Source organism: Sipha flava, unplaced genomic scaffold (assembly GCF_003268045.1).
Source record: "Sipha flava isolate LNK unplaced genomic scaffold, YSA_version1 18521_pilon_pilon, whole genome shotgun sequence".
NCBI classification, from domain to species: Eukaryota; Metazoa; Arthropoda; class Insecta; order Hemiptera; family Aphididae; genus Sipha; species Sipha flava.
Window position 1 is genome coordinate 1 of NW_020272325.1, and position 21834 is coordinate 21834.

At 26.2% G+C, this 21834-nt stretch overlaps 2 protein-coding genes across 5 annotated transcripts; one reads left to right on the forward strand and one right to left on the reverse strand.

The window, feature by feature from the left end:
* The first annotated feature begins 2102 nt into the window (after positions 1-2102).
* Positions 2103-5392, forward strand: LOC112681082 (dimethyladenosine transferase 2, mitochondrial). Of its 3 annotated transcripts, none has more exons than XM_025551345.1 (7): positions 2103-2682; positions 3294-3469; positions 3535-3688; positions 3831-3970; positions 4585-4746; positions 4839-4993; positions 5067-5392. In XM_025551345.1, the coding sequence occupies exons 1-7, from the start codon at positions 2502-2504 to the stop codon at positions 5338-5340; spliced, it is 1242 nt and encodes a 413-aa protein (XP_025407130.1). In that variant the 5' UTR covers positions 2103-2501; the 3' UTR covers positions 5341-5392. The 3 variants fall into 3 exon arrangements, with proteins under 3 accessions (XP_025407130.1, XP_025407129.1, XP_025407131.1); XM_025551344.1 differs by having other exon boundaries at positions 2105-2682; positions 4839-4999; positions 5067-5388; XM_025551346.1 differs by lacking the exon at positions 3831-3970 and having other exon boundaries at positions 2105-2682; positions 3535-3684; positions 4839-4999; positions 5067-5387.
* A 7467-nt stretch (positions 5393-12859) lies between these two features.
* LOC112681083 lies at positions 12860-19844 on the reverse strand. 2 transcript variants are annotated; one of them, XM_025551347.1, is made up of 16 exons: positions 19675-19840; positions 19400-19609; positions 19100-19297; positions 18756-19024; positions 18543-18699; positions 18261-18456; positions 17931-18066; positions 17512-17870; positions 17314-17452; positions 16303-16528; positions 16006-16200; positions 15802-15922; positions 15563-15742; positions 13363-13448; positions 13131-13302; positions 12860-13051 (listed from the first exon to the last, which is right to left on the reverse strand). In XM_025551347.1, exons 1-16 carry the CDS (start codon positions 19759-19761, stop codon positions 12930-12932), a joined length of 2853 nt encoding a protein of 950 aa, XP_025407132.1. In that variant the 5' UTR covers positions 19762-19840; the 3' UTR covers positions 12860-12929. The 2 variants fall into 2 exon arrangements, with proteins under 2 accessions (XP_025407132.1, XP_025407134.1); XM_025551349.1 differs by lacking the exon at positions 15563-15742 and having other exon boundaries at positions 19675-19844.
* Positions 19845-21834: the final 1990 nt, after the last annotated feature.

Consider the following 21834-nt stretch of genomic DNA (forward strand, 5'->3'; position numbering starts at 1 on the left):
ACCAACTTAATACTAAGGTCTGTTGTAGGTTTAATAGTTTCTATTTATCCTTACTTGAATATCGTTTCGATTTATTTATTTTTAAATATTTCTAACTATTTTTCTTTAGCGTGTGCGAGAATAGAAGGATCAATATAGCGATTTATTTGTTATTCATAACATGGATGAAATATTTCTCATTCAAATTTTTTTGAAAATTCTGATGCTTCACGTTAATATATCCAAGCAAGTTGTTAGACTTTGTGTTGCCAATGTCTTCATTTGAAGAGGTTTTCTTTTCTTTTTTTATTCTTTCTTCGACCCTGCTGTGTATTAAGTTACCCAGAACGCCACTGCGCGTCTTTTTAATGTCGTGTCCTTATCGGTCCAATTCAAATTTTTGACGTATTTCTAATATGGATATAATTTATATTTTAATTAATATATATATATATATATATATATTAATTAAAATATATAAAATAAATGTTTATGTACTGATATACTGTAGTAGGGTTTGTTTTCCAAGTTTGGTTACTAACCTTAGCGCAATTGATTGAAAAGCCTGAATTGGCCTGATGTTCGAGGGATTTGCTGGACCCTAGATTGCTATTCCATAAGATCAAATTGATCTTACGATTGACTTATATGTAATAAATTTGTTTTGGAGTGTTATTTTGGAGTTTAGGAGTGGTCGGAGGAGGTGAAGTCTGTTGTTCGATGATTTTCTTTTTGGTGGGGGCTCCAAGTTAGTCTTTTATCAAGCGTTATGCCTAAGTACTTAATTTTGATTTGGACAGGGATGGGGGCGTTGTTCATAATTAATTGAGGGCACTCACAGGGAGAATGTTTTAACGTAAAAGTAATTTGTACAGACTTTTTCGTAATAATTTTTACTTTCCATTTTTTGGCCCATTCTTCAATTTTATTAGCATGATCCTGGAGTTCAGCTGAAGCTAAAATAGGATTTGGACTGGAGGAAAGAATACCTATGTCATCAACGTATGTTGCTAGAAGAGTGTTACTAGATTGAGGGATGTCTGCTGTGAATACATTATATAGATCAGGGGATAGATCACTACCCTGTGGAACTCTAGCATATATTGGGTGGGTAGATGAAATATCGTTCCCCTGTCGTACGACAAACGAACGATTTTGTAGGTAAGATTTGATAATAAGATAGTAGGGAGCTGGCATGAAAAGTTTTAATTTGTATAGTAAGCCATCGTGCCAGACTTTATCGAATGCTTGAGCAATATCTAAAAAAAGTCCAGAACAGTTTTCTTTATTTTCGAGAGCAGTTGAGATTTCATCAGTAAGACGATGAACTTGATGGATTGTTGAGTGCCCGTTTAAAAAACCAAACTAATTATTCGGTATGATATGGTTGTTTTGAAGGATGGGACGTAATCTTTTCAGGAGGGCCTTTTCGAAAAGTTTACCAAGGACTGGAAGTAAACTTATGGGACGGTATGACGAAGATAAGTGTTAGGTTTATTTGGTTTGTATACAAGTATAATGACTGCAAATTTCCAAATTTTAGAGAAGTGGGAAAATCTTAGCATAGAATTATATATGTGGGTGAGCAATGATATAGTTTTGAAAGACAGATTTTTCAGAATTTTGTTTGTAATGAGGTCATTTCCAGGCGCCTTGCCGGGAGGTAATTTTTTAATTATATACTGCATTTCACCAGGAAAGATGGGTTTTGCAGGTAGCGACATAGGTAGCGAAGTTGATAGAAATTGTTGAATTTCAATAATTGTATCTTTTTCGGGATCGGTGCACGAATGAGGCTGAAATGTTTTAGCTAATTGAGAATATACAGATACAGAGAATGTACAGAATATACGTTGCAATTAAAAATGTAAATGTTGAGGTGTTTTTTAAATCATATTATCTATACTTCATACGTACCGAAAAAAGTGAATTGAGGAATTACTTTTAAAGCGATTCGAACAACCGTATGCAACATAAGAAACAGGCATATTTAATAAATATTAGTTACTAAATAGTGTATAATTAATATTGTGAGGTGTGGGGAATAGTGTTGATACAATATTTTGCCAACCCAAAACATGGCGGACAAATGATAACATAATCAATGCGTGCTTCAAGTGATATTGGAAGTTCGTCATCTAGTATAATATAGATATCTGTGACATTACCTAGCGTATCCATTAATTTTACAGATACCAGTCGTATTACAAAAATAAATACTTTAACCATAGTTTAACTGAACTGAACTAAATCGACGATTGTAATACTGGCAATAAGTTAACCTAGGATCAAAATGCACCACCTTGCCTAAGAGATAGAAGATATTTTTTAAGACAGTGATAATTGCTATACTATATTTATTATCAATGGTTAAATTAACCGTCATAGTGATAACTGATAATCACTGGACAACAAGATATATTCTCATAATTTTATAATTGATTGACTAAGTAATGTATTAAGTAAAAAACTCAACTGGTAAAATTAGTTGTAAATTGATCAACAAAAAGATTTTAACAACTATGTTTTGTAAAAGTAATATTTGGATTTCATCTAAGCCAAGTTTAAAATGGTTTTGGCGTATACAATGGTGTTCATCAACATCAAAAAAATTAAATTTACCAAATATTGATGGAAACTTCAGTTCTTTCAAAAAACTAAAATATCCGGAAAGCATGTTTGTTCACGACTATAATATAGCAAGTAATTATCAACGTACAAATACTTCTACTAATCGTTTTAGAATTGTCTCCTTAGTCTTCTTTCTTCATATTTCTTGATCTGGTAAATATTAATATGTACTAACTCATAACTGATAACCGTTTTTAAATCACTATTACTCAAATAACCATCTGTTCTTCAATTTACCTCTACCTTTTTTTATTTACTACTTCTAATTTTAAATTTATTTTTATTTCTGTACTATATTTTTGCCCAACATTTCCGTTTTTATTATATTTTCTTATACATTTTATTGGTATTGTATTGCTCATAATTTTGATTAATTCAACTGCCTTAACCTTAATACTATTATATTATGTTTATTGTTGAATTACTGTTGGTACACTTTTCACCTGATATTCATCAATAATTATCATATATTTAATGATTTATTTAATTTTAAGAACTGCCATTCTTTTAAAATATTAATTTTAAATACTTAAACTAATAAACTTTACATATACTAACATCTTCACTAATCATTAACATTCTTTGCCCTATTAACTTATTTTTCTCTTTCTCCAAAATGATATACCTTTTTTTCTACTAACCAGTACAAATCAAATTATTTCTTGTGTTTTTTTAATGTTTAGAAGATATATCAGAAACTATATGTACACAATTGATTAAAACATATGGTAATAAACAATTGGAACTAATTGAAGTAAATCCTGGTCCATGTTTAATAACACGACATTTATTGGAAAATACAAATTACAATATTATTATATTTGAAAATAATTATAATGCATTTGTAGAATTTTTCAGTGTAAGTACTATATACTAATTTAACAATACCAAAATGATAATTTATTAATTGCATTCCTATTGAAGGCAATTCATTCAGTGTATAGAAACAGAATTCATATTAAACATGGAAATTTGCTTTTGCTTTGGAAGTTGGGATTTCAAGATCGAATGGATCGAGGTGAAAGAGTTTCAAAATTTTTATCACCTATTGCTACAAAACAATCATGGAACCAAGAAAGTATTTATATTTTATATTATTTTTTTTTTAAACTTTGGGCTTATAAAATAAATAAAACATCATTAAGTTGTTATTTTGTATGTTAATATTATTTAGAATGCTTCAACTTTTATAGAATTTTGAATTTAATTATTATTTATAGGTCCATCACTCAAAATAATAGCTGCATTACCAAACAAAAAATTTATAAATTATTTAATTTATAGTTTTATATTTCAAACTGGTTTGATGACTTATGGTAGACCAGAATTTTATTTATTACTACCTCCATCTTTATTTATGGTAGGCCATTTTAAATATTTATTAAATTATTTTTAAAATTAACTCTAAGCTAAAATTGTTAAAGATTGGAAATGTTTAAAAGTTGATCTATTCCTATCAAAATATCAGTTTTATATTTTACATAATGTTAATTTTCACTGCAAAACTAAGAAGTTTCAATTTACCTTTCTAAGTAAATATATTTTGTAAATCTATAAATATAACAATCATGTTTACTTAAATACTGTACTGTTACAAATTATATACAATTTATTTAAATAATTACAAATGATTTATTATAATATATCAGTTATATCAAATACAAAGTTTAGAAACCTAATATATTTAAAAAATGATTTTGTTAATACAACCTTATACCTTATACTACCTAATGTAAATTTATTAATATTTGTTAAAAAATTATTATTCATATTTTATAACCTGTAAAAGTTTCCAGTTATTTTTAATAAGTAAAAACATAATATTTTTTTATGAGCAACAACTAGCCCTGTATCTAAAATTAAATTAACTTTTCTACTTTAAGCATTCATTTAAAAATTATGTATATATACCTCTGAATTATTAAGTATTTTATATAGTAACTAACTGTAAGTGTATATAATTTTACTTTTTAGAAATGTTCTTGTAAACCAATTGTAGATAAAAAGTATTATAAAACAAATACTATTTTATTTCAAAGTATTTTTGATATAAAGTTATTGAAAACTTATCCAAGAAAAGCATTTTTTCCTCCACACTCTTCAAAATCTGAATCAAAAAACGTGCGTTTTAAAGAGGTTAGTATATACAATTTGTAAACTATATAATATCTAAATTTTATACAAATAAGAAATAATAAACTAATCAACTTTCTTTTCATATTATATAGATTAAAGAAGCAGATACTAAATATATAATATTAGCAAAAATTGTTGGTCGTCAAGACATTTTGGAAGCCAATGGTTTAACAGAAGATTTATTAAAACCATTTTGGTATTTTGTTAAACATCATACAATTAGTCGTAAAAATTTTGTTATACCAATGTTAGAGTATGTTTTTGATGTTAATTTTTTTTTTTTAACTATAATCTATTTTCAATATTTTTTTTCTTTGTAGACAATGGATTCCTGGCTGTGGACCTCATTTTATTGCACAAGGTTACACAATATTTACTCAATTTGGTGATCTTACACCTCCTCAAATTTTAAAATTATTTTTAAAGTTTATTAGTTTGCCAGAATATAAAGATTCACCTTTTTTAAGCTCAATGGAAAGTAGGATTGCTAAATTATTACCATCTGTCCAAATAGCATCTGAAGACTCTGTTATTGAACAATCTGAACATAATTCCTCTTTAGATTTAGAAGAATTTAATGATAAAGTTAATTAATATTTAGCTAAAATGACTGAATTAAATTATGTTTTAATATTAATTATAAATTTTTTAATGCATATTTTATTTATTTTTATTTAGTAATTAAAAAATTACATTAAAACTTACAGCTTGATTTAATTAAGTATTTATTAAGTATAATATATACTTAATCATATCTCAGTTTATGTTAATTTAACATAATGTGAAATTATAATTTAATCAAAAATTAATTATGCATATTATATAATTTTTTTTTTTTTTAATTGCCAAAATATTACAGCTAATATTATATATTATAAGTGCTGTTTTTGCTAATCGTTATTATTTCACAGATAAATATTTTTAATTTTATCTTTGTTGATTAAAAATACAAATGATTTTTATATCTTAATTTGTTATTTTCATATATTTCTAATAATTTTTTTATTTATTTCATTAAATTAAACTACAATTTTTGATTCAATTTATTTTATTCATATGATTACTGATGTTCTGTATCAAGAACATTTGACTGACTGAACTAAAAGCTGAGATAATAATCAAATACTTTTGTGATTTATTACATTTGATTATTAACTGTTCTTTTATATTATTTTATGCTTTGTCAAAGCTATGTACATTTTCTTTATTAATCAATATCAAAGTATTAAAGCTATTTTTTAAAGCAGCATGTTCTTCTTCGGCCAGTTCCATTCTAGAAATTATTTAATAGTTATTTGAATACATAAAAATATGGTATTACATTTATATTATATTTATTTTGTAATTCAGTTAGTTTTTCATTTTGATTTAATTCATGTTTCAAATAGTATGTAATATTATTTGGTTTTTGTATCACTTGTAAATCATTTTTTAATTGCATTATCTAGTTACGATAATGACAAATCTTTTTATTCGACTGACACAAGTTATCAGGTTAACTCTTTTATTTTTATTGTAGAATCTTTATTTTCTTAAACAATAATTAATGTTTAATTAATATTTAAAATATATTTATTTTTACCAAAGAACATGATACCACAGTTTATATGAATAATAATAATTATTGTAATAAATATATAATTATGTAATTAATTATAATCTGTGATGATACTTTTATCATCGCCACATATAGATGATTTTATGGACTGCAATTCCAACATAAGTTCTTGTATTCTATCATTTAGTAATAATATTTTATATGATATTAATAACAATTTTTTATAACTTAATTTGATATTTTCATCGATTTCTAATAATTGTTTTATTATTTATTTCATTAAATTAAACTACAATTTTTGATTAAATTTACTTCAAATTTCAGCAGTTGAAGATCCTTTTGCACACAAATATCTTATTACAGTGAGAACTTCACAGCTGGCTGGAGCAACGATTATTGCGGACATCGTCTACTGTACGCACATCTAGGAAAATTACTACTGAATCAAAACAACTCCTGAAATAATTGCACGAGTAGTGCACGTACAGATATGCACAAGTTTAAACGTGTTATGACGTCGATTTTAAAATACAAGCGATCGGCCCTTACTTTTCGAATACGCCTCGTATTTTTATTCATAGATAAAGTGATATTCGTAATACATAATTTGTGGAGACCGTACAAATGCGGGGCCCGGTGCTATAGCAACGCTTGCCCTACTGGGATAAATCTTATGATGACCTCAAAACTTTGTTATCGGAATACATGAATCCGAAGCTGAATGTAGTCACGGAACGCTTTAATTTTTTTTTTTTTTTATTAAAATATAATTACAATCTAAACACATTTTTACAATAAACAATTTTGATACAAGATAATATATAAAACATAGCATGATTAACAGATTTGGAGGGCACTCAGTAGTGCCACCCGACAGGTTAAATTAAAAGATCCCTAGGCTAAGTTCGTTTAAGACGTCTCTGGAGGTTATCGGGTATTGTAATAGAAGATAGGCGTTTTATTAGTGGATTGTTGTGATGGAGTAACTTGGAATGGAAGGAAGCGTAGTGAGACTTAGTTGAGCAAGCGATGGAATATTTAGGTCCTTGTGGAGATTGTTATTCGTGATGATGTATCATGATGCTGAGACAATTTAACGCAGACAGATTGACTGGAATACCTGAATTTTTGTCGTATTAGAGGTTTTGGCAGAGCCCCATATCTGGATGCCGTAGAACCACACAGGTCTGATAATTACTTTATATATTAATAATTTGTTACTGATTGCTGTCCTAGAGCATATAAGTGGGCAGAGCAATTGAAGTCTAGAGTTTAATGTTTTTCTTTTGTTTTTAAGGTGATAGGCCTATGTTGGGCGTCTGTCAAAAGTTAAGCCTAGGTATTTTATTGTCGGGGTAGTGGGAAATTGAAAGATATTGAGCGAAACCGAGGGATAGTCTTTTGGTCTTAGAGAAAACGTGATAAAGAATAATTTTGATTCGTTTATTTTATCTTCCAGAGATTTGACCATGATTAAATAGAGTTAAGATGACTGCAGCCATTGGGACACTATCAGGGCATTGTTGTTAGAGGCCAGAATTATCATGTCGTCTGCGTATGTACCCAGAGTTGTAAATGGAGAAATCGGAGTGTCATGAGGGAATATAGAGTATAAGAAGGAAGCTATTTCACTTCCTTGAGGGACTTCAGCTAGGATTGGGAAATTTTCAGAGTAGCTATTATTGACTCGGACCGAGTAAATGCGATTTTTAAAATAAGATTTTATGAGAAGGTAGTAAGGGGCAGGGAGGATTTTTTTGAGTTTTAAGAGGTCCTTCATGCCATACCCTATCAAAGGCCTGAGCCACGTCAAGGAGAACAGCTGCACAGTAACGTTTTGATGCTATGCTGGTAGAGATTAAGTCGACAGTGCGGTGGAGTTGGTGTATGGTGGAGTGCTTAAACCTGAATTGGTGGTTTGGAATGATGTTGAATTTTTCTGATAATGGTAATAGCCGTTTGAGGAGTATTTTTTCAAATATTTTAGTGAACATGAGAGGGAAAGAGATAGGTCTATAAAAGGATGGGATACCAGGAGGTTTGTTAGATTTAGGGATTAGGATTATGTTTGAGTGGTTACAAGCTGTGGAGAAGTAAGATAAACGAAAAATGGAGTTGAAAATTAGTGTTAGTTGAATGATAGATTTGTCAGGAAGATTTTTAACAACCAAGTTGCTTATTAGGTCGTAAACCAGGGCTTTTTTGGTTGCGAGTTTTTGTGGATTATGTATTGGATTTCACCCGGGCTAATATGCTAAGCAGGGAGAGCCATAGGAAGAGGTGAATCGAGAGAACGAGAAATATTTTGAATAAAAGTTTTATTTGGGGTGATATTGTGTGGTTTGAAAACGCTAGGTATTCGGCAAAAATGATGGTTTTATCGGAGTCCGAGGTGGCCCACGAGTTGTTTGCGATACGGAGGGGGAGATAGTTGTTTGTGCTGGATTAATTTTTTGGTGGCCTTCAATAGAGACGAGTCTTTAGTTGAAAGATTTAGGATATAATTTTGATAACTTTCATTTTTATGTTTTAGAATATCTTTGTTTAGGTCATTTTTCAAATAATTAAATCTAGCTTTATCCGATGGATATTTAAATCTTTGCCATTGGGTTCTGGCTCTGTGCTTTTCAACGAGTAAAATCAAAATATGGGCAGGAATATTAGTACTTTTTAAGGATGGGAGGTAGTGGCTTGAGGCAGCTTAACAACATGTGGTTATGATATTTTTTAACAATACCAAATAAGCACCCTCATATAACAATAAAAATAAAACAAAACTGACTTTTATAAGAATTTTTTTTTTATAATAATATTTTCTGTTTTTGATAAAACAAGTTAATACAATTTTTAAATAATTAATAAGTAGGTTTTTTTTATAGGTTATCTTTAAATTCACTTTAGGTAGGTAATGACATTTTTAAATAATACTAAATAAGCACCTTCATATAGGTAACAATAAAACTTAACATAACTTTTTACTAGGTATTATATACTGTTTTGAATATAATTTAGATTCGTAGTGAACTGCATTCGACCCCTGCGCAGACTCTAGTTGAGGCATATCATCTTTCTATCTGATGAAAATACTTTTTTATTTTCATTATAAAGAACAATCCAATTCGAAATTTTACTTTTTAAATTTTATTTTAGGGATATCGATGAATACGTTCACTGTGCGGTCAAACTGATCAAAGAAATAGGTACTAAGGTATCAACAGGTAAACGCACACGAATCGTTGAACTATGCTGAACTTAATTACCACCAAATATATATAGACGCTTATCACTCGCTGGACTATTCTAGAACTTTCGTGCAGTAATTTGAGCTAGAAAATTCCAGACGAGCAATAATCAATATAGATAATACACCTTTATACTTATAATAGGGTTGCCATACGTCCCGGAAAACCGGGATTGTCACCGTTTTTGGACTTCGCGTCCCGGTGTCCCGAAAAATGTTTTCGGAACGTCCATATGTCCCGGCTTGGACGTTTAGAAGAAATTGTAGTATTGTTTAATTTTTCATTTCGACCATTTTATCTCAAAGTACATTTTTAATCGTAATCGATTAACAATATATAATAAAAATACAATTTGTAATTTACACATATAAATATATAATATATTGTATTTCACAAAAATATTTTTAAATATTATATTGCAGGCCAATAATGATCCTCTTCAGTGGCGTATACATAACTTTTGTATGGGGAAGGGATTATTTGCAAGCAAATCATTATTTATTTTTACGCTTCTAACGACCTCACACTAAGAACATTATTTTATAATATTTAATAAAAGGCCTAGGAGGGGGGATCTGATTCCTCCTTGAATACTCCACTGGTCCTTTCAATATATTAAAAGTTATATAAAAAGTATATTACTCGATAATGTGTTTGTTTTGTCCCGGTTTCACCTTATAAATTTATGGCAACCCTAACTTATAAGTAAGATCATATAATCAAACCAATAATAAAAATCCACAATAATGTTATTATTTTTATATTATAAACTTAGTTAAGAAATATTTATTTGTACATTTGATTACGTGAAATATACAAGATTGCAAAAAATTGAAAAAACATTAAAATTGTAATAAATTGCAACATAAAATTAAACAAAAAGAAAGTAATTAATACAAATCATGTACATATTTGATCAGATTTGATTTATCTTAACTACAAAAAAAGTGGCAATATCAATTAAATCCGGTCTTCAATTATAACTATAGAGTGGATTTAATTGATATTGCAACTTTTTATTGATACCCAGTAAATCAAATCTGATCAAATATATATACGAATCAGATTAATTACAGTATTCTATTTAATTTAATAATGCAATTTTTTGCAATTATTGAAATTTTTGTATAATTCACGTCAGTGGCGTAAGTGTGGGGGGCAAGTACCCCCTCTGACCATTTTTTGAGAGATAAAGGTATAATTTTGCTCCCCCCCCCAAATAATCCAACAGTACAAATAGCACCTTTTATTAATGAATTCTTATGGATATTATTTAACAATATTGGTACCTAGTACATGCTACCTACAATTTATGTTTATCTAAACCATAAAATGAGTTAAAAGACTTATGTAAAATCTAACTATTAGATATAGTGTATAAAATACATACAATAAAAATATGTTTTAACTGGTGAGGGGGAGGGGTGTCAGGGTTTTGATAATAATAAATATATTATATTGCTCCCCCTAGGTTTTTTCCCAGTTACGCCACTACTTCACATGATAAAATATACAAATTATTATTTCCAAAGTGATTTTACAAAAAAAATATGACTATAACGTAGGTAAATTTTTACATGTAGTTAAATGTTGTTTAGGATTTTTAAAATTATATTTATCTGGGTTGTCCACAAAACTCACTAGTTTAGGAGAATAGTCAATTACTTAATAGTTTAAACATATTTAGTATAAATTCTAAATAAATAAATACTAACTAAATAAAAATAATATAAATATTTCTATAAATATTCCCGGTCCTAATGGAAAAAGAATTAAAGATAAATTCAAATATGTCTTAGAAAAAAATGAAGGATATAAAACTGTTAAAACTTACTCTGAGATTATAACAGGAAATCAAAATATTTATTTAGATATAACACCCAATTTTTAAACTATTTTAATTATGTATCAATAACAAGTGTCAACGTTGAATGTACTTTTTCATTATATAAACATATTTTAAGTAACAGATGATACAATTTTCAAGAACACAATTTAGAGATGTATATAATTATAAATTTTAATTCAGAAAAATGATAATTTTGTAAATATATATAAATGTCCATAATATTATTTAAGTAAGTAATTAATAATTATATATTTGATATGGTTTTACTATTAAATTTAAATGTATTTCATTGCAATTTTGGCATCTTTTTAGTGCAATTTTAAAATATTTTTAATGTAATTATATCCGGTCTTTAGTTATAAATTATAATAAGTTTGTTTTGAGTTGATTGAATAAATAATAATTATTCTATATAACATGCTATTATATTTTAATAAAGGAAATTATTTTAAAACTAATTTAGAATATATTTATAAAATATAATTAAAATATATAGTTTTGACAAAAGAATATAATAAGAATGTAATATCAAAATTTGAAACATTGTTTCTCATTGAATTAGTATTTTTATTATTTATTTTTTATTATCATTGAGTAATAAGTATCAATGTCACTTTTAATTTATTAATGCATTATGATTTAAAAAATCAAAAGCTTTTAATGCTCACAGAGTGGGCCACGGCCCACCTGGCCCCCCTGTGAACACGCCTATGCTTACAAGTCAATAGTGTATATTAAAATGTAACAACATTAAATTAAAAATAGTAATCAACTACAAATAAAAATAAATTTATATAAAAGATTATAAATATTAGAATTGGACAACTGACCATAATCATAGAGTTAAATATATTTATAAAATATAAACTTGACGATCTTTCACCTACACCACCTATAGATTTGAAAAATATTTTTTAACAAAATTACTTCAAACCTTACAAGTGAACAACTGGCTATTTGAATCACTATATTTAATAGATTTCCAACAATATTAGCCACCTATTCAACATTATTTGTAACGTTTAATGTAATTTATTATAGGAAATAATTTGATGTATACATTTAATTATTATTTATAAATATTTACCACAAATTAGTTTTCAAAAAATTAATCAAATGTTTGAAAAATATTTGTCAATCATTGATAATAAATAAAAAAAATACTGTTTTGGATAAATCACTATAAAAATAATTTAATGGACATCAACCATAGACATATAAAGATCTTTATATGTCTATGACATCAACCCACAATTATCTAGTGAGCTACTTCAAAAGACTTATTGATTTTTAGGTTTATGCAATCAGAAAATAATATTTTAAATTTATCTTATTGTATTTTTACCAGAATATCAGATAATCTATACCAACTTATTAAAATGATTATTTTAATATATTAATATTTTAATTATTATTTTTTTCAGAATATTACCTTTTTCTATTCATCATCATGTTTTCACAAAAAAATAAAAACTCTTTTATATATTTAATCAGTTATATTAACCAAATACTTTTAAAATATATTCGCTGATATTTACATATAGGTAAATGAATACCGGTTTCGTGAATCACTCAATTTATAAATTAAACTACCATCAAGATCAGCTGATTCTTTAGTAGGCATACTTGACATAAAATCTCGACAAAATTCATATACTAAAATAATAATTATTTAGCTGTTATAAAGTTTTGATACTTAGTTAAATTATAAATAATAAATTTATATCATACTTACAAATACTTGATGAATCATTCTCTGCAACAAGATATGTATCTAAATTACTTGCTAATTTCCAACAAGAATCAACATATTCTTGTTCAATTATTTCCATTAATTCAACATCAATATTTTCATTCGTTACACTTTTCATCCATAATTGATAAAACTGATCACATGCATTCCATAACTATCCATTAAAACAAATTATTTAAAATCATAACTCTTAGCCAGAAAAACTAATACAAACCAATGTAAATGATCCGTATGATAATTTCTCCATCAAACCATCTAGCATACATAACTTTATAGCCTGAGAAACATGCTCTTCAAGTACTGAAAAATAAACCATCAATTATAAAATATAAGTATAAAATTACCAATATTAAAATTAAAATATTTAGATACAATTTATAGTATATATTAAAATATAGTTAATTTTTGTTTAAATATAATTTCAACAACTAGAATCGTTAGTAGGGCTAGGGGCTTATAGGAGTTTTCATGTTTTTCAATTATCATTCAAAATATAGCTAAGTAATATAAAAATTTGTTTCATTGTACTAGGAGTTTAATGTAATTTTTATTTTGCATATATTTATATTAGCTTTTTTTCCTACAAGTGCATATTTTGTTATATTTTATTAAAAAAAACGAAAACAATGTGTAACATATTTTATACATATTATTCTTACAATAATATTGTATATTAAATATTATTTAATATGTATTTTCTAGAAATTGGAAATAAATATATTAAAATCGTTAAAAATAAATTATTAGATAATAGTCTCGAATAGAGACCCATAAATAAAATATATATGAAAATAATTTAAGCTGTTAATTTATAAATGATTAAGTTATGTTTTATTTGATACCTTTATGAATAAAAATAATGTAAAGTTACGCTAGTATTGTAGATTCTGCTATGTAAAATATAGAATATAAATATCAATACATATTTGCTAATGTTTGTATTATTTTATTTTATTGGTACATGTACTAATGATTGTCGATGCGGTATTGGTTAATTGTCTATACCAGTGGTTCCCAAATTGTACACCACGGTGCCCTAGGGGCACCACAACTACTTTCTAAGGGTATCGCGGTCTACGGTTCATAACAAATAGTTTAAAATATATAAAATTGTTTTTCCTTATGACTTTCGTAAAAACTTCATAGCAAATAATGTAATATTTTCTATTGTATATTCGGATATTCTCATTTTAACCTTATAATAATTTTATATATTAATTATAACCATAATAACAATAATTTTTATTTATATATTTTTTAAGTTTAAAAATGCATTAATTTATAATTAAATTAAATTTTAATAAAATTAATAAAATTGGTTATCAATAGGTTTTTTTTTATTCTGTAATGTAGTTCACAGCAAGGCACTGTGGCTACATTGGGTCCAAAAAAAGGCACCATTGAAAAAAAAGTTTGGGAACCGTTAGTTTATACATCTAGTATATCGAGACTACTAGAGTAGGTACAAATAGAAAACTTAAGTTTAAGATTATACTCATTTTTAAATACTCAAATTTTATATATTAAATTTTAATTTTTTTAATGGTAAAATTTACTATTCATAAAACCACAGCTGGTAGTACCAGTCAACCAGTTTCATCATTCTATATTATAAATTATAATATAGAATAATGAAACTACAATATATAATTTATAACATATTTTTTTTTTTTTTTTAGTGTTGGTTAGGATGTTGTCATGTAATCAACAAACATTACATTTGTGGGTCGCCATTACATGAAGTTTGGGAAACACTGTATTAAAGCATAGTCACCTAACCTACTCGATTCAGTCACAACACCACCAAAATATAATAATTTATTTCAGCTTGATTTATATGAATTGCCAAAAAATTGTTATTTTATTTGATGCCATTTATAAAAATACAATAGATTATTAGGGACCGGTCCAATGTATGATTTACTGCTATATGGCTGGTCTAATGTGTGATCTACCAATTAATGGCTGGTCCAGTGTGTGATCTACCAATAAATGACTGGTCTAACATGTGATTAACTTGTGATTGTTAACGTTCTTACTATAATGTTGTCTATTATATTCATACCGCAAAAGTCATAAAATATTTAAGTTTGTATCGGGTGGCATAACCGCCACCATTCTTCTTTAAGTTGACAGTCTAATAGTAGAAATGCAACATTAACTTTTATAATATACTTGGACTTGACTAACTTCCATAATGACTCTATTGTTTGAGTATGAGCTCCAGTATTTGGATCCACAAAACGGTAACTGAATGTTAAAATTATATTTTAAAAATATAATACAGTCGTAAAATCTATATCCTATCGATAATTACATTTATTTCAGCACTATAGTAAAAAATATAGGTATCTGTTATCGGTAGATCACACATTGGACCGGTCCCGATTATTATAATTATTATTAAAACCAACCTTTTTCAAAAGCTTCTAAACCATTTTTAACTTTTTCAATACAATCAAACAATTTAAGGCCTAAATATTTGGAAGCAACACTAAAGAAATATGTTTGTAATTTATAAGTAGTTGACATAATCCATAGCCTTATAAAATACATTCGTTTCACGTCCAACGAGTAGTTGTATTTATTTAAATCTAAAAATTATCATTAATATTCAGCTAGTATATTTATAATTATATTATAAGTCTATTACCTTTAGTTTGTAATTGAGAAATTTTTTCCGTAGCTTGTTTAGAAGTCATTAATAAACGAAAAATTTTATTATACTTAAATATTACATCATTTGTTAAAATTAAACTCAATGGAAATTTTACCTATAGATTAAAATGTATAGTTTATTTAAAAATCATTTTTATCTAAATTTAATAAATAAAAAAAAATAAATATTTCAACTCACAGTATAACTAATTGAAATTCGTTCTAATTCATCAGCAAAATTATCTTTGATTATATTATTTTCACTAGAGTAAATATTTTTTTCAGTTTTATAGTTCAAAGATAGATTGCATGGGTGATTAAAAGATAAAATTGAACTATGATCATCCCCAAGAAGTGAATAAAAATAATTATTCAAAAATGAATTTTGTTCAATCTATTATAATAAAAATAAATAAACAATGCAAATAATAATTTATAAATTTAAAAGTGGAAATTATAATTTAACTAATATAAGTAATTATAAAATACATTTTACCTTATATTCCATCATTCTATCAATTGAAACAGACTTATTAATTTCTTCTAAGAAAATTAAACTGTATAAATTTTTCAAATGATGTATAAATTTATTTTCCTTAAGAAAAATATCTCTAACTTTCAATCCAATATTGTTAATGGCTCTTTGAACAACAAAAAAAAAGATATCTACCATTTCAAAACTTGAAGGTGATGTCAGATGAAATGTTGATTTGTCCGTGTATCTAATTTACCAAACAAAATTTAAAAAAAAAAATATATATATATATATAATACATTATTATTACAATTTAAATATTTGAACAAGTCATATTAACTTTAAACAAAATAAATAGTTATTAGTTAATAAAAGATACATGCAAAAAAAAATTGATATCAAATTAATAAATTTGATCAAGATACATGTTATATTAAATTAAATTTCTAATTATTATTGTTAAAAAAAGTATACCATACAAAACCTTGAAAATTAGTATTGGTGTAGTATCGATAGTAGACAAGATGAGAGAAAATAGACTGATATGGTTTGGCCATGTGATGAGGCGAGGAAACAAAAGTAGTAAGTTTGGTTATGAAAATGAACGCTGAGGGGAAAGGGAAGAGGAAGACTAAAAGAACTGTTGGACACAATTGAGAATTATAAGAGGACTGTTGGTGTGTGTGTAGAGAATGTAAAAAATTAAGACAAGTGGAGATGTAGAACAAGGATGACCAATCCAAAATAGTTGGGAAAAATGTAATGGAGAAGAAGATTTCAAAAAATATTTTTATTTATAATTTGCATTAATGATATATATTTAAATAAATTATTAAACTATAAACTCATTTAAATGTTTTGAAACATAGTAAAAAATTGTAATATTGATTATTTACAATAAAATACAAGTATTTAATCAACTTACAGTAGCTAAGTTTATCGGGGAGCTAAAAACAAATTTATCATTTATCAATTATGAAAATTCTATTTTAAAAAAAGTAATTTATTATATTCAATAAAAAGAAAACATACCTATAACTAACACAAGATGATGCTAACAATGGCAACTGATTCCAGTTTGATGGATTATATTCATTAAATGGAGTAATATAATTTTTCCAATTATTGTTGGAATTTTTTATTTCAATTAAAAAGTTGTGAAATAATTCACCTGAAAAATATTTTATATTTTACTTAAATTAAGTATTTTCTACGAATATATTTACAAACCTCTGGGAACTTCATAAGTATTTATGTCATCATTACTTATTTTCAATGCAACAAACACTTTCCAGTCACAGTTATTCAAAAAATGTATTAAATATTCAAGAATTGGTGGTACATTCAAGTTACAATTATCTAAATATTCATGAATATCTTTAAAAAATATACTAAATACAGTACTAGAGTCTCCTTCATAATTAGATATAATAAATTCATTATTTTCATCAACTAGCTCTCCAGCATGAATCCACAATTCTGTCATATGAACGTAGGTTTCAAAAGTATGTAAGAACAATATCATAACCACCGACTTTTGATAGTCAACAATAGCTGTTTGAATAGACCAAAATAAAACTGCTATTAATCTAAAATATAGTTATAAAATATTAATAATTAATTATTTTACTTGTCTGTTTAACTCTTACTTAATTGAAGTTTTCCAATTATCAGCGGACTCCCAATTTGAAATTAAAGCTTTTGAATGCACAGAGAAAACAAATGAAACAATTTGAAAATGCAAATACATTTCTTCTTCAAATGATAATATTGTTTCATGGCCAACTATAATTAGGATAAATCAAACTATATAATTTTTAAACAAAAAGCAGCAAGTACTTAGTTGGACACTCATCCAAGTACTCGCATGATTAATCATAATTAAAAATGCTGTAGAAAATAATTTTTAATAAATTCCAATAACACATTGGTTTTCATTTATATATTCTTTTTTATTTGTTATATAATAAACAGCATACCTTGATTTTTAATTCTATTTTCAATTGTTCCCATTTTTTTTATTATTGGTTCTAAAATATGTTCCAATCCTGTAGCATAAGCTCTTAATGTATAGGGTACTTTTTTAAGACCCTTTATATGATGTATAAATGTCATAAGAATATTAAATTTTTCAATAAACTGGGAAATAGTTGAAATCCAATGATTAAATACTTCCTTAAATATTACAATAAAAAAAAAAATAGTAAATATTTTAAGTTTATTTTGATTTTAACAATGTATAAGACAAAGCCCAAACCAACAGGTGATATATATGATAAAATAATTATAAATCCAAATAATTTAATTTGATCTTCTAAATTATACTGAAGAAATGAAAATGGAGTCAAATGATTATTTAAACATTCTAGTATTACATAATTGTCTTCCACAATCTTAAATATATTATTATTTGAAAATCTAAAAATACAATTATAATGAATATTGATCTACATTTGTCTTTATTGTTATTTTACCTTCTTAATGCAAAATGGGAACAATTTTTTCCGCCATTAACAATATTTTCATATTTATTAAGCCACCAAAATTGAGAAGCACGTTTTATCAACAATTTTTTAGCTCTATCTTCATAAGTAAATAATAATTTAAGATATTCTTTATTAGTGAGACAGTTGGTTTTATCTTTCATATTTTTCATTGTTATGGTCTGTAGTGATGTTGAACTTAATAGACAAGAATCAGTTTCATCATCAAGATCTGTCTCAGTATCAGATTCTACATAATTCTAAAAATCAATAAGTTCTTATCTGAACAAAAGTGTACTGTTAATGCTTTTTATGAATATGTACAATATACATACTGAACTTCTACCAATGTCTAACAGTTCTTGTATAAGATTTGTTTTCCATGAATCACCTAGTACAGCAGTTTCACCTTCGAGTTCTATTCTAATAGACTGTAAATTAGTCTTACGGTAAGCATTTCTAGAACCGCAAGGATTATTAGCCATATTGATTATCATGCTTATTATTGACCATTTTACAGTATTCGATGACAACTTTAACATATTGAATAATTTTATTAATAGGATAAAAATTTATTATAAACATTTGAACAATTAGAAATAAGTATATAATTGTTGTGATAAATAAATAATTACATTAGAATGGTTATTGATATTGGAATTATTAATGAATTGATTTACACGCATTTCAAATTCTTTAGCTTCTAATGGAAATCCTTGAATATAATATTTTTCCAAAAGACCTTTTACACATTGTTCAACATCTAATTGTTTTGGATGTTCATAATAATCATCTTGTAAATTATTTAATATTTGAACATATTTCAAATAAATTTCATTGAAATTCTGAAACAAAGTTCAAATTGGTACTTACGTTAGACAACATAGTAGAGATGTTTAAAAATAAAAACCTTTAATCCAGTCATAATTTTAATAAGTTCTAAAATGTTTGCAAGTGTTTTAGGTGGTAAAGTTATAGCAGATGACAAGTTTTCCATTTTTATTATATTAAAATAACATTCCCTGTTCAATCTAATTATTAGAATACATAAATAAATATTTTGTTAATTTATTATTTTTTCATTTGAAAATAAACGCATACATTGATCATAATTATTAAGTTCAGATGAAAATTACGAAAAAGAAGTGAGTAAATTAACTTTAGAAATTTAATATTTTTTTATGTTACAGTGACACAGTTACGGACATCTTTTTGGCGGTTAAAATGATAGTATACTGATAAGAAAAACTTAATGATAATGTGATAAGTCATTACCATGGTCGTAAATCCATTCTAACTCCGGTAACTATCGATGTATAACAAATATAGAAACATAGATATATAAAGATCTTTATATTTTTATAAATAGAAATGTATTATCATCATAAATAATAAAAGAATAGATAGGCCCAATCACGATTAAAAAAAAGGCCTTTAAATAATATATATTATTAATGATGGCTTTCACTAATATTGGTATACTAAAGGCAGACTTGGGTAGTATTCGGAATACAATATTCGGATATATAATAAACTAAAACCTGATTCACATCTGTCCAGCACAGCACAGCACGTAACGGCACGATAATACATCGTATTATTAGTTTATATGAGATAACTCACATAGGTGAGTACGTCACCGCACCAGCACCGACTGGACCGACCGACCATCATTCGAAAGAATGTTTTGATGATCCTGTTCGTGCCGGTCTGTGTCGGTACGTTTAGTTTCGGTGCAGTGTGAACATAGAAAGCAATAGTGAAAACCCAATGCCTTTATAAATAAATATTGGTACGTAAAATAGGTTTTTTTCTGTATACCGTTTAATACAATAATTTCCTAATACCGGTTTACCGGTAATGACGGTATACCGAAAATAATGAATTTTTTCGATATATCCTATCAAATGGATTTTTACGGTATACCGTTTGACACAATAATTTCCTAATACCGGTATACCAAAAAACCGGTAGGTTAGGTAAATATAAATTATATAATTTTAGTTGAAACTTAAACGAGGGTGCATAAAAACTTTTTCAACTTTAACATACCTCGATATTCCATCGGTTAAAGTTTTAAATAAATTGTTGTAAATAAAAAAACATTTAAATTTAAATAATATTTTTTAGCTGCATACTGCGACGGGAGCAACGATGAGACAGATAATCTATGTCTAATATTATTTGTCTTATTCTATTCACGTTTGTTAAATATTGTCATTCTTACAAATTATATTTTTTATAATTCCGGCCCACTGTATATATTAATACTAATAAAATAAAAAAATTAATTATAATTTATTTTTCTTTAATTGTTAAAGTGTAATTAATTATTGATATATTGTATTTGTTCTTTTTATTAGAGCAAACAGCCGAAATCTAGGAGCCAATTAAAAGTGAAATAAACTTATGAGTGACAATCGCTTATCTACTTACTCCCAGGAATAACGGTAAGTCGTTTTTTATTTTGAATAACAACTGTAATTATAACAAAATTGATTAAATTTATGTTTTTAAGCTTTGACTTAATTTTTTTATATTTAATCCATTAAATTATTAAACTTAAAATAATTAAGTATTCTCCGTTGTGTAAATAATATTTTTCCATTACATAAATCAATTTTTCTCCTTTCTATATTTAGTTAAATTATTAATATTCTAAATTTATAAATTAAATTTCAATTTATTTGAATTGGTATTTATTTTTTATTATTAAATATATTTTTGTGTTTCACCTGCATGAGTAATCTCTAGATCCCTTTTCATTTTTTCTTTTGTTATTAAAGTATTCGTTTTTATTAACAATTTAAATATAATGTTGTTAATACATTTATTTATGTTTTTTCAGTACATAAATAATGTTTAAAATTATGACATAATTTATATATTCCCCGGCCGCGTATTACCAAACGGGCTAGAGCGGAGGTTCCCAACTTTTTTTGACTCACGACACCCTTTATTATTTTTTAAAAATTTGGAGGCACCCTATAGCCAATGCTTTATACTCTATAGTTTATACTGAATACACAATACTAATATATCATATATTTAAATTTATATTTTGTAACTT